The 13705-nt window shown below is 38.9% G+C and overlaps 1 protein-coding gene across 1 annotated transcript; it reads right to left on the bottom strand.

The window, feature by feature from the left end:
• Positions 1–128: 128 nt before the first annotated feature.
• Positions 129–12850, bottom strand: LOC141000382 (mitochondrial carrier homolog 1-like). The gene is made up of 12 exons (XM_073471103.1): positions 12434–12850; positions 9678–9762; positions 9483–9589; positions 8159–8221; positions 6712–6769; positions 6139–6190; positions 5844–5903; positions 5650–5743; positions 5249–5296; positions 5098–5165; positions 4588–4663; positions 129–2610 (listed from the first exon to the last, which is right to left on the bottom strand). Exons 1-12 carry the CDS (start codon positions 12584–12586, stop codon positions 2536–2538), a joined length of 939 nt encoding a protein of 312 aa, XP_073327204.1. The 5' UTR covers positions 12587–12850; the 3' UTR covers positions 129–2535.
• Between the last annotated feature and the right edge of the window lie 855 nt (positions 12851–13705).

Raw genomic sequence — 13705 nt, 5'->3', positions numbered from 1 at the left:
TTATGGTAAATGGAGGATAGTCACTGGAATGGATGACAGGGTAATAACTCGTAATAAGAGGCTGAGAGTAAAACGTGGAGATAGTTCTGAGAGGAGAATCAGTTATCAAGAATACATGAAAAGGGGACAAATTTTAATACCGACTTTATTATTTGTAGAGCAGTGGGTGACACTGCTGGTTGGGGGAGTCTTTTTACCTGTGCAAAGAATAGTATGAAGCCAGACTATTTGACTTTTGTAGGAAGATATAACACACTGTCCACTTCAAAATGTTCAGCTAAATTTATCAGCAATAAAACACACCCATGCTCAGTTTTGCTGCTGCAGACTTTACAGACTATGACCAGTAGTTTATCGTAGCTAATGTTATCTAACTTATGACAGTCAGTGTAGTGATTTTATTACTCTTCTTTAACTGTGCTACTGTTACACTATATTTTAGCATGTCAGAGACAGACATATTAAAGGTGCAATATGAAATAATTTTAGCCAAAAACATTCAAAAATGAACTAAAATGAACAGTTCTGATGTTACCCCCGGTTCTCCAAACTCCCAGTCCGGACTGCTACAGTCGCGGTCAAGTTTACATCCACTTGTAAAGAACATGTATATCATGGCAGTCTTCAGTTCCAATGATTTCTACAAGTCTCATTTCTCTGTGGTGGAATGAGAGGAACACAAACTACTTCTGCTTTGTGTTCTCAGTCTTAGGAGGGTCCAACTGAAGACCTCAAGTCTTTGAGCCAATAAAAGTTGGAGTACAGACCCCAGGCTAGAGCAGAAGTGAGGTGCATCATTTCTGTTAGCAACCTCTTTTTCTTTTCCTGAGAACTTTTTAAAATGTTGACACAGTTTTTCTATTCAGGGTTTTAAGTATTATTAACATGATGTTGTTCTCAGTCAGGTCACCTAGATCTTTACAGCAACTGAATCAGCATGACCTTAAAAAATTTAGATTTTTTTTTTTTACCCGTAATTACTATTTGTGGCAATAGTTACTTCTATTCAGTAAAAGTTGCATAGTCAGGCTTTTAAACAACAAAACCAGGTTCTTGTCAACACGATCTGATATCACTGTGTTGGTGCTGTTCCTGGAACATCATAGTTAATGTTGCTCCAGGACAATCATTGCAACTGACGTTTTTGTAATGTTATAGCTTTGTGGCTCAGGGAGAAAGATGAGAAAAATAGGCACATTGAAGAAATTATCCTTTCAAACACGTGTTTAATATTGTGAAAGGGTCTATTTAAACCCAAAGCATATTTTACTTAAACTAACCAAGTATTTCTGTTGCCTAAACCAAATTAAACAGTAACAGAAAACAAACAAACAAATTGCTAAGTGAAGTTGGTGTAACAAAAAAAACAAAAAAAAAAACAGTGTAACAATACTGTATGTTCCAACAGGATATTAACACTGGTCTCCTGGGGGACAGTGCTGTACTTCACCTATTTAGCCACAGCTGCTTGCTCCAGACATGGACTTTTTTTTGTGTTAGTTTTTTGTCTGGTCCTGAAGCAACATTAATTATGATGTTCGGAAACAACATCAACATGGCGCAAACAGATTAAAAAGTGTATTGTTAAATGCAAATTGTAGCTCTTTAACTACAAATCCTGTACATTTCATGTATGATTTTTTTTATGTGTTTTTTCGGGTGGCCATTCATGTCTGTAACAAGACTTGCTGCCCATGTGTTATCCAACCCAGCAAACATCAAGCCTGCATTAACTTTTGTCGATGGGACAATATTTTTGCATGATAATGCAATTAAGAAGCAAATCAATTTAAAAAACTGCACTGTGTTACCCAGTGAAAATGTAACTTTGACAAGAATCAGAATCATATTTTTTATTACCAAGTAAGTTTTCACATACGAGGAATTTACTGTGGTCTGTGTAGATTTGATGTTTACTGTGATGGATTATACATGCCAACTAAGTTTAAAGACTCCATTAATAGACTTTTAAGATGTAAAGAAATGAATGAAAATCTACAGCTGCCAGGCTTGCTGAACAAAAAACCCTCCGCCTTTTGCAAAATGGTTAGTTGTCATTAAGTATAAGTGCTTTGTAGTGGTGTAATTAGTTGATATGGTTCTTTAAGGGTTAAACTCAACACTATAGGAACGTGTGTTATGACCATTTGTTGGAAATGTTTCCACTCAGAGAGAATGATATTTCTATCTGTTGGTTTGTGTGACAGCATTTATGACTTCATTACCCATAACCCTCAGTAGCTGTTGCTAGAGTTGGAGAAGATTCACAATGTTTGGTCACTGCAGTCAAGAACAAAACATTGCCCCATAGTTCTGAAGAGAACCACTTCTGTTCTCACTGCGCTGAACTGAACCGAAGCTCCTATAAAGAAAAGTTTGTTGGCACTCCATGAACTGTGTCTCTGCTGCTCCTGCTACATGTGGATGACAGCAGCAAAGGCTGATCGGCAGGGTGGTGGAGGCCATGTCTTTGGGAAATGTTTGTGAGCAGGAGGAGGAAGAACATCCCAGCCGGTGCTGCTGCTGCTGATGATGTCAGTCCTCGATGGGAGGCAGGGAGATTGCAGGCACCCGGCGGAAAAAGAAGCTGGATCCTCTGAAGAGGTGACCCTGACAGGAGGGGACACATACGGACTTTGAATGCTTTGGAATACTGAATACTGACAACTTCAATCCAAAATAAGAGTCTTCAAAAAACTGGTCAAACTCAGGGACTGTCTTAGAAATGATCTGGGTGAGGCTGGTTCTGAAGAAGCAGGGCTTTTTTTGGATAATGTTCTTTGGACCCTCCCCTCGACATAGAAAAAACACTTTCTCTAAAATACTCACAATAATATAATGGATTGCTATTAATTACTGTCGCTGACTAGAAGACAAAGCATTAGGATTTTAAGATGTATCCCCATTTGTACCCCAACAGTTACATGACAGTTAGGTCAACTTACCAAGTTTTTAACTGACATCACAAAGAATGACCAGAATCAAAATGATCAATTTTTTATTTTTTTTTATTTTATCTTTCAAGGATAAAACCAATTTGGAACATTTCAGGAAAAACCCACCTTCTGTTGTTAGCTGCGGCAACTCTAGCTGTCTCTAGACAGCGACCCACACAAGTAAACAAACTAGGCTGGTTTGGTGAGTGATCAGAATGGAAACAATTATGAGATTAAGATCAAGGTAGGAAAATAAGGTGGCTTTCTTCTGTGTCATGCGGTGTAGGCTTGCCACGTTGATGAAATGTTCCAACCTGGTGTTACAGACTACACTGACTTTATAAAAGAAAAGATGCTCACTACCTCTGTAGAGCACTGTGTTCATTTCCTACTGCTGCAGCTTCACATTAAAAGCATTTGAAGCCCACCTCCAGTCACTTTTTCTTCCTGTCTAACGGTCAATGTTTTTTCAGAGAATGGGGGCGTGGTTTATAGTCATATGTAGCTATTACCATCGCAACCAGACTGCCCTTCTAGTAGGATAAACATCAATAGCATGGATTAGCATTAGCATCGATATTAGCATGGACAAGCAGCATGAATATTAGCGGGGATAGTGATAGCTGTCACTCAAACAGACGTTCTTGTTGTGTATTGAGGAGCTGCAGAGTTTATTCATGATCAAACTGTAACCTGTACTGTACATTTACTGCCACGAGACAACTTCTCTGATCAACTTCCCCTCTGCTCTCTCACTAACTCTGGTCTGATCTGAAAGCAACCACCTTAACTATCTCTCCTTCTCTTGCTTGACCACTGCGCTGCTTTTATAACCCTATTGGAGGACGATGTTTGACTCACAGATTCTACCATAGTCATACATCATTATTCCATATTAGCAACAGCTCAAATTCTGTGACTTTGAGCACAAAGTTAATTGTGAAGAAAATATTTGGCAAACAGTATGGTTCATCAACACTGCCAGGATAGGACAAAAAATATTGAATATCATACAAATATTAAAATACAATGTAGGGGCACTGTAACTGGAGAAACAGGAGTTGACTTATTATGAAATAGTCACAGGAAATACAACATGTTCACTGCTATTGTTCATCAAAAATGCATCTAAAGGACAAAACATTTCTAGGCATTTATTGACAGTGGGTCGGTTTAAAATTTAAGGGAGTAGTTTATACAGTCTGTGAGAGTAACGGAAGAGGAGCAGCCTCAGGTAGCTGTTAGATTAAGAGCTGCAGGCGACAGGCTGCACACCTCCAACTTCTCTGTGAGGTAACCAACTCCTTTTACCTCATTAATGTTATCAGGTTCTCTGTCAACTTTGGGATTAAAACTGAAATAATACCAAATACTGTGGATGCTTTTTGCGCTTTGGTAACAACTCCTCCACTGGTGTTGTTTAACTCTCTTTAATCTCCTGATGTGATAAATTAAATGTAACTCTTGGTCCTCTGTGCTGTGGCTCTGCTGCTGCTGTACGGTGCAGACACTTTCAGTTTGTGTTGTGAGTGTCCATCGTCAGGAAAAAAGCAAAATGAGGACAAGTAATGCAACCGGTGTATGCCTGAACACAACTCAGACTGAGGTGTTGTGAGTTTCCACAGGATTAACAGAATGAGTGTTACTCTACCTTGTGGCTCAGGTGTTTCCAGCAGTGCAGCCAGGACTTAAAGATGGGAGAGTGAGGAGGAAGGCCTGCAGCAAGGCTGAGAACACAAACCAGAACCAATCAGCGTCAGTAGTGTAGCCTGGATTTCAGTAATACAAAGAGTGATAGAACCAAAAGGAACTTGTTCAGTCATTAGGATTTGTCTTCATTCAATCGTGTTAATATTTTCTGTAAATTTTTATTCCCCAATATGAAAGTCTAAATGCTGGTTTAAAGCATTGGTGCTTTCACAACATATTACCCAGCACTAACAGAATCACATGCTTAAAGTCGTCAAATCTACACAGATTCATTCCAAATATACTTGAATATATCCACCATCTGTAACTACAGAACATTTCCTTGAGGTTGCTAACTCCCTCCTCCCTTTTCTCTACGAGCTACCAGACTGAATGAACTGACTACCTGTTACAGTACATTGTCCATCAGAATTAATTAGTGGGTGTACTAATGTTTCAAAGAGTAACTCACCCACAGTTGTTGACGGTCATAAGATCAGCCACCAGCATGAATGGATATGTTAGAACACTCACTGCAATCTAGGGACAAACACACATCATTAATATGTAGTAATGCTGCAAATGTGAAACTTTTCGAGTCACAGTTTGAATGTTGAACTTACGCCCATCACAAACTTCGTGTAGCTTCTGACTGCTGAGGCCTGACTGAACTGCAACACAAAAACAAGCAAATGAAAACAGGCAGACCTTTCTCTGTCACAGTTTGCTAGCCTGACTACTACTGAAATTAATGCAATAGGGATAATGGTTAAAACTGCATCTAAATTAATGATCCCCCAATTAAATTTGGCTTTAGTCCCTGAACACTGTAAAAGTTGACTGACCCAGAGAAGGTGGACATTATCTTGTTCTAAGTGTGACCGCTTGTTTATGTTTATTTGTATATGCTTAGTTATACAATATTTTTTATCAATAAAGAAATCATTGTGTTAACACAAAATTAGGCTTACTGTTGTTTTTCTTACACTTACTTCTCTACGGTCTAAAAAGGTGAGAGACTTACACTATCGTCTACAGCATAGGTGTTAATAAAGTGAGCCAGGAGGTTACAACACCACAGGAAGAGAACCTCTCCCACCACATGGGGTACGAATCCACTGCAAACACACAAAGCGCTGCTCAGACTGATGGAGGTCAAAGGTCAAGGTAAAAATGTGAGTGAATCGAGAGAAAAGTAAAATGATAGGTATGGCTCACACATAGAATCCAGCGACTCCTTCCTCCTTAAAAATCTTGACGATCGAACTGAACATCGACCTGCAAATACAACACAAACTCCTTTAATATGTGCAGAACGTCTACAGTGTAAAAATGAACATGTCGTGTAGCGTATTTATCACTGAGATTGCTCTGTGAGGTCACTGAAATCTTTTTTGTAACTTTAACCTGTATTGTTGCTTATTTAGTCATGACTGTTCAATGTTGTAGAGTTGGGAATTGAAACTAATGATTTAAGGGAAATATTGAAGCATATCTGCAGCATTAGTCTTACCCATACGTGACCTCTCTGCCAACAAACTGGGCCATACACCGCACTGACATAACTGCCAAAGGAAACAAAACAGATGAACAGCTAAACAACCCACTTACCTCTTTGATATTAAGATGTTTCATTTAATTCAGCCAGTATATGACACTTGTAATATCAGCTTTAAGGGGATTGACAACATGGCTCATACAGTAGTGTAGGCAGTGCAAACGGACGGTCTAATCATTTAAGAATGATTTACTGGCTTCAGTTTCTCTAATGTGAGGATTTTCTCGTTTTCTGTTTTATGTCATTGTGGAACTGAGTATCTTTGGGTTTTAGCTAGTCGGGCAAAAGGAGACATTTAAAGACGTCACCATGGAGAATTTGTGATGGGCATTTTTCACATTTCTACATTTAATAGACTACAGGAATAACTGAAAAAAATAACAACCAAGTGATAATGAAGATAAGCAGCCACAGCCCTACTTTCAGTTGTGACATTGCTTTTTTAGATGAAGCAGATGCTTCCAGAAAATAGCTGCGTAATCAAAGACACTTTTGATGATGAATTCAGCTTGGACAGTGATGACATACCATGAAAAGGATGAGTGGCTACTCTTGAAAGACACTGGATGATCATCTCATGTGAGGTCTGGAGAGAGGAAACAATTTGAAAAGATTTGTTCCAAAGCCAAGCGATATAAAGGAATCTTTATAGTATCAGGTCCATTATAAAGGATTAATGTGTCTAGTAGTGCAGGGTATATAGTTTTAAAAAGCTTCTTACTAATACCAGTGTTTCAATTTTGATCCCAAATAAAACTTCTTTAGGTACCTTATCTTGAGGAACAACATATTTTTTCTAAATTGACAGAAGACACTAAAGTAACTAATATATGTAAATAAGCACAAATTACTATACAGACAATTTGCCTGAAATAAATGTATTATCAACAAAATAAGAGAATAAGTAATTTCTACCACTAGAAAAATATGTAAGCAGAGTGTTGTGTGGGGAGGGCCGGGCAGAGCAGGGGAGCAGAGCTGCTGCTCAGCTGCTCAGAGCTGTCCATCTCTGGAAGAGAGAGTTGGGTGCAGAGCCAGACCTTTCTGGAGGAATAAACACCCGGAGTCACATCTGATGCTGCTCTGATCCAGAGCCGTTAACCAACAGGAGAGCTCAGACACTGCTTTTTAACTTTTGGGATTAAAAAGTGGATTTACCTTCACTCCTGATTATCAACCTGAATGCAGCAGTGATCTACAGAGATGAACTACACTGTGTTGACTGCTGACTAGTTCTGGAGGGAAAATTTACTTTACTTCATAAACGCAATGTTACATAGAGGAGAGGGGAAAAACGAAAGAGAGAGAACTTGAGTCTTTTTGAGAGCTGAGTTCAGTGAGCAGTTGACATGAATTCAACACACCCTTTGTGTGTACTTTTGCTCCCTGTCTTACAGCTAATATACAGGAAATTAATCTGGCTGTTTGGGGCAAATAAACACTCGTGCAAGTCACACAATGGGAAAATTCTCTCAAACTACCACCACCTGTTTATTGAAAATCTATCTGATGCAACTCATGTATAAATGTTTACTAACTGATAATGTTTTAGTTTTATTCACATTACGTTTCATCTCGTTCACTAACTTCCTTCCTCACTCTCTGACTCTATATTTATAGTTCTAGCGACAGGTGACTAAATGAAACGCACCCCTACCTTAAGTAAGCTTTCTCTGGGTTTGAACATTGTTGGAAATATTCGGGATAATGTAAGTACACAACTCGCCAAAATATATATATCAAAGGTCTAGCCGTCTTTAGTCATTTTATTGCAGAAATCTTACATATTGTATCTTTAAGCTGCCTGGTCAAAACTGATTAAAGAAGAGTACAAATCTGACAAGACAGTACTTGACAGTTATCCGTCCTCTCTGCCATGGTGTTGAACCTTAACCTGGTACATGCTTGGGAACTACTTAGATTCATTTCATAATGGAACATTTTAATACCAAAGTTAAGTGGCATATATTCTCACCTCTTGGACCACCTTCCTCAGTGAAGTCTTCATGTCATTTCTCTTGGATAGGAGCTCCACCTGCTGAATCAAGAACTCAAATTACTTTGACAAAACAGGTTTTGACCCAATCTTGCACAGTGTTGTGTAGGGATGACAGATTTTTGTAGCCTAACCCGGAAGTTAGCATCACCCCGGTACCCTCAATAAAAAGGCTATGGGATTTTTTAAAATTGGATTTTGGAATATCACTGAAAATAAGCTCTGAGGCAAACACAAGTTTTATTTACATGTTTTGTTCAGCAAGATAATCTTCACAAATAAAGATGTGATTTTCAAAGTGTACTGTAAATTACAATGCTTGAAGTAAAAAGCTAATGTTAGGCAATTAACAGATTACATTACAGTCAAATGACTAAAACCTCACCACCACTAAGCTTTTTACTACGCAGTTAAAATACACATTTTTGATTAATTGATCAATTTGCAACTAAAGTCGGCCTGGAAAGACGGACTAGTGAGTAGATGAGTCTCCATGCTTGGTGTGATGACGTTTAATGTCTGTGACAACATCTGTTGTCTCCTATAGCCACTTGTTAGCAACCACCATTATTAAGACATGTAAGCACTTTATAATTAAACTTTGGGACATTTAATTATGTATTTAATGTCTTAGAACATATTGTGTACATGTGTTGAACTATAATTGATTTTTTCTCCAGTGAAAAGTGCTGAATACAAAATATTTCATAAATATATTGGCAAGTCTTCATATTAGCAGTTAGCTTGTATTATACAACCATCATCTATCATTTGTTCGTGAAAATTGGTAGTGCTGAGGACAGTGATATGGCTAGCTACCTAGTCTTTTTTATTAAACATACCGTCAGATTATATTTACTGTTTGTCAACTGTACATTGTGTTATTGACTTTGAATCTGGCTAGCATGACGTTAGCTTTCTGCCTAATGAGCCAAAGGGTTCTATGAGCTGAGTGGACTAGTTTATCTCCCATTGTCAAGTCATCTCTAAGGTTTGTCCTATTTACTGGAGCAGTAAACAACACCATCATTTTAAAAGAACCTTTATGAGATCATAACGTCTCTTCCAGCTGTTGGTCAAACCTCAGATTTTGGGATTTTGATCGCATAATGCATGAAAATATAAATCAATGTATGATTAATTGTTGTTTTTTTTGGCAATGGGATAATGTCCTTCAAGGTGTCCCTAATCAGGATTTAATGGACTCTGCGAACACTGGCCTTGAAATCATGCATTAATTCCTGACAATGGACACCTCGTTAGGCATTATCTCTTACATGATATCTGTAAAGTCCTTGCTTACCTGTTTAACTTTGCTCCTGACAACAGTGGAGATGGCACTGGAGATGATTCGAGGAGAGAGGCCACGAAACAGTCCTCTCTTTCCATCCACTTTCACAATGTACTGTGCTGAAAACACATTCATCTCCTGTCAACTGCTCTTTACATGTGTGCAGTTAAACAATAAGACTAATGATAACAATCACACCTCACTCACCATAAGAGAAGAAGCCAGGCAGGTATAAGACCCTTCGTCCGAACATAGTTGTGCCCACAGTTGGGGGAAGAGGTTCATGACCCACCTGGAAACAACAGTGACTGAGATTAAACACAGCCTGTCTGCCTAATGGGAATGATGATAACATTGACAACTGCTGGAATGACCAAAAACACAATGGACCTGGGATCTCCACAGAATTACATTTAAAAATTAATCTTTTTCTCTGTGTTATGGCATCAGTCCATGCAAAGGTATCCTTTTCAGACCCCAAAACAGTCTTTTTCCAAAAGGGTATCCAGAGTGGATAATGCTTAAATGTGTAATTTGTAAGACATGGCCAGAATTTGAACGGGACAGGAGTCAGCCCGCACCACAATCTTGGATTACAGGGTTAGTCACCACAGGCAACAGGGCTCAGCTCAAGCAGGCTCAGCCTCCACCCAGTGAGCACAGCGGGCCACTAGACTGGGACTAAAAACAGCCTCTGAGGTCAGTGTGAAGACAGGGGAAACACTACAGAGGCGATTTACAGCAATTGCTATTTTGACCAAACCAGAGGTGATTGTAGACAAGACTGTTTTGATGAGTTTTATTTTGTTCATGTCTCAGTTGAATGAGAGGCAATTAGGCTTGTCTAATAATAATAACAGCAACAACAATAATAATAATAATAATAATAATAATAATAATAATAATGATAATAATGATAATTAAAAAAAATTGAAGAGCACCTTAAACAGAGTTTACAAAGTGCTTTGACTGAACAAAAACAGGACACTCAGGAAGGTTATATAACAGGATGCATAACAGTCAAGCCAATCTAGTCGAAGTTAAACAAGAAGTCAAAAAAAAGAAAGCACAAAAACATAGTCACATACATACATAAATACATGCATACATACATACTACACATGTATGTGTATAGTATACACATATATATACAACGATCGGCCACAGCATCACAACCACCGACAGGCGGAGTGAACAACACTGGCCACCCCACCACAGTGCAAGGCTCTGCTGGGCAACCCCGTGTCCCAGCACCCAACACACACAAACCATCCGAACACCACTGCAGACCAAGTACAGCCCCGGCACCCTAGACCACAATGTCTCCCCCCAGCAGGACAATGCACCCCGACACACCACAAAGACCGGTCAGGAATGGTCTGAGGAACGCAACAAGGAGCAAAAGGCATCTTGGTTTGGTAAAGAAACTTGAATTCAAATGGTGTATGGTTGTATTTTTTTGTTTATTTGGAAAATAGGTGTAACATGATTTTACTATGGCAGCACAGCTGATTGGGAATGCCTGCTGGTTAACACGTAGTATTCAGGAGTTTCTATCAAATCAGTATTTTCTCCATGTATATGAGAATAACTACATCATAAATTTGCTTGTCTTAAAACACAGTGTAAGCACTCACAGGGAGCAGGAGGGGACCAATCAGAGGTTTAACCAGCTTATACTGTGCTGACCTCTTATCAGAGGTTGACAGTGTTGTAGTTTGCCAATTGAAAAGTTGCCAAAGAATAAGAGATTTATGCTCGTATCAGATACACTATTGTCTCTGTCTTTTTAAAATGATCACTTTGTCATTAAGATGATCACAGAGTCACATATTCATGCTGTGACTTGGCTGAGAGACATAGCTTGCCATCTTTCAATGTGATGATGAAATGTTTACTTAAAGGGGCACTGAATTTAGTTTTGGAGAAGAAATTCAAACTCAGAATTTTAATATGTACAATATTAAAGTGACTATGAGGAACTTTCAGTTTTTGTTGATTCTAGTGGTCCATTCTGACAAAGGCACAGTGTCTGCTGTTTTAAAGATCTTTGCTGCTGTTTTGGAAGCAAGTGACAGAAAGACCGCAGGATGGATTGCAACGAGGTAATGTATTTATATGTGATTTTATATGTGATATATGTGATCGGACCCGAGCACAGGCATTAATAATAACTATATAAAAATAGCAGTCTTTTCACTAATGGTCTCATTTGCTGTTACAGGTCATTTATAATCATCAGCGGAATCACAAGATTCATAAACACTTAACTGTTCCTCGTAGACACTTTAATGAGGTAATAATACAAACTTAGAAATGTTCATAAACAAGCTGTTCTCAGAGGAAAATAAGGTCCCAGAACACTGTTTGAAGCTAAAGAGGTGGCAGGGTCCGCCACATATAAACAAAGTGAAATAGTATAAACTGTGTTGTCCTTTAAGGTCAGTTTGTTTAATCAGTTTATTCAGTCATGAGAAAAAAGAGAGTTTGTTTATTTAGTTGGTTTAGACATAAAAACAAATCAGTCAGTAAAGATCTGTCTCTTCTCAATAAAATTTCTTCTCCAAAACTACACAGTGCTCCTTTAAAACCTTAGGAAACGTTTGAGATATTGTCAGATGTACAGTTATGTGTCCTTATTTGAGAAAGAAAAAACTACTAATCAAAATTATTTGAGAAACGAAACATCAACAAAGTGTGTTTAAACTTCAGTACTCTGGACTACAAGCGGTTCTTTGCCGGAGCCTCCTGCATCTGTTGCTACCGGAAGAACCCACTGCAGTACGGCTCTCTGCCTGGGTCTGGACCCGGGAGTACTGACCAGCAGGCCGGCTGTGTGCTGTGGGTCGGTTAGTTGAATGAGTACATGAGACACATGAGCATCAGGAGGACTCTGAAAACAACACAGCAGCGGCGCTCTGATAACATCACTATGGTCGCTGTTAGCTAGCTACATCAGCTACCTGTATTAGCAGCTTCACATATAGCAGCGGATGTGTGATGGCTGTCACTCCCGCTCCCAGCAGCAACACTGCGGTGTCGACATCCACGGGGGCCGGTGCAGCATCCTGCTCAGCACCGACTACCTGCTCGGACAGGTTCTCTGCTGATTCCATCTTTAATTACCTCGAAGGAGCGACACACTTCATCACCGCTCAGTCTGGAGCCGGACTACTACAACACCAACTTCCGCTTTGAACCTTCAAAATAATATTCAGTACTTCAGCGGTGACTTGACCTGTTGTCTGTCTCGGTGCAGTTAAAGTACACGACTTTATGGCGCATATTATATATATTGTGATTTCAGAGCTTTCTGTCTAAAAATAGCATGTCTCTCATGTGACAGCGGCACCACCACACATGGGCGGAGTCTGACGAGCCACAACATAAACACACGTGTGTCGCACACACACTTGTCTCTTATCTTATCTAAAGTGTCCAGACTTCTGTTCCGTCGAGCTGGAGCCTGGACAGATGTTCTGAGTTAACGGTAGGTGATTCACGAAGACATGCAGCACAGATAGTCTGATGGCAGCAGGGACGCGTTTACAAAACAGACATTTTAATTCGTCAGCGTTGGAAGTACCCGAAAGTCACAGGTCACAAAGATGTGGTGTTAAAGTATGACTTGGTTCAAATTGAAAGTCACCCATACAAATAGAAGTCTACTAGAGTAAATGTTTACAAGTACTACAAATCAATTTTAAATAATAATAATAAAATGATAATAATAAATGAAATAATAATACATTTACTCAAGTATGAAAAGTACGAGTAAAAGTAAATTATACATAGGCTACATTTAGGGCCTACGTGTTTGTACTGCATATACTGTAGATGCTATATCCTGCACTATAAGAGCCCCACCCCCCACCCCCCAGCCAGTTATCAGATCCAATATTTTGCATTATATTTTATTATTATATTTTGAATATCGGAATGAGGGTTTTTTTATTACATTTTTTTAAAATCTGATTTCTGATCAAATCTGAGCTCTCCTGCAGCATGCAATCTGCTAACTGAAGGGGCACTATGTAGTTTTGGGGAAGACATTTTAATCAAACAAACTCTCTTTGTTTTCATGACTAAATAAACTTAATAAACAAACTCTCTTTGTTTTCATAACTGAATAAACAAACTGACCTTAAAGGACAACACAATTCCATACTGTTCTGCTTTGTTTATATGTGGCGGACCCTGCCACCTTTCTAGCTTCAAACAGTGTTCTGGGACCT

The sequence above is a fragment of the Pagrus major genome, chromosome 7, assembly GCF_040436345.1.
Source record: "Pagrus major chromosome 7, Pma_NU_1.0".
Classification (NCBI taxonomy): domain Eukaryota; kingdom Metazoa; phylum Chordata; class Actinopteri; order Spariformes; family Sparidae; genus Pagrus; species Pagrus major.
The sequence above is the reverse complement of the archived record's forward strand: the minus strand, read 5'-3'. Positions and strand labels throughout refer to the sequence as shown.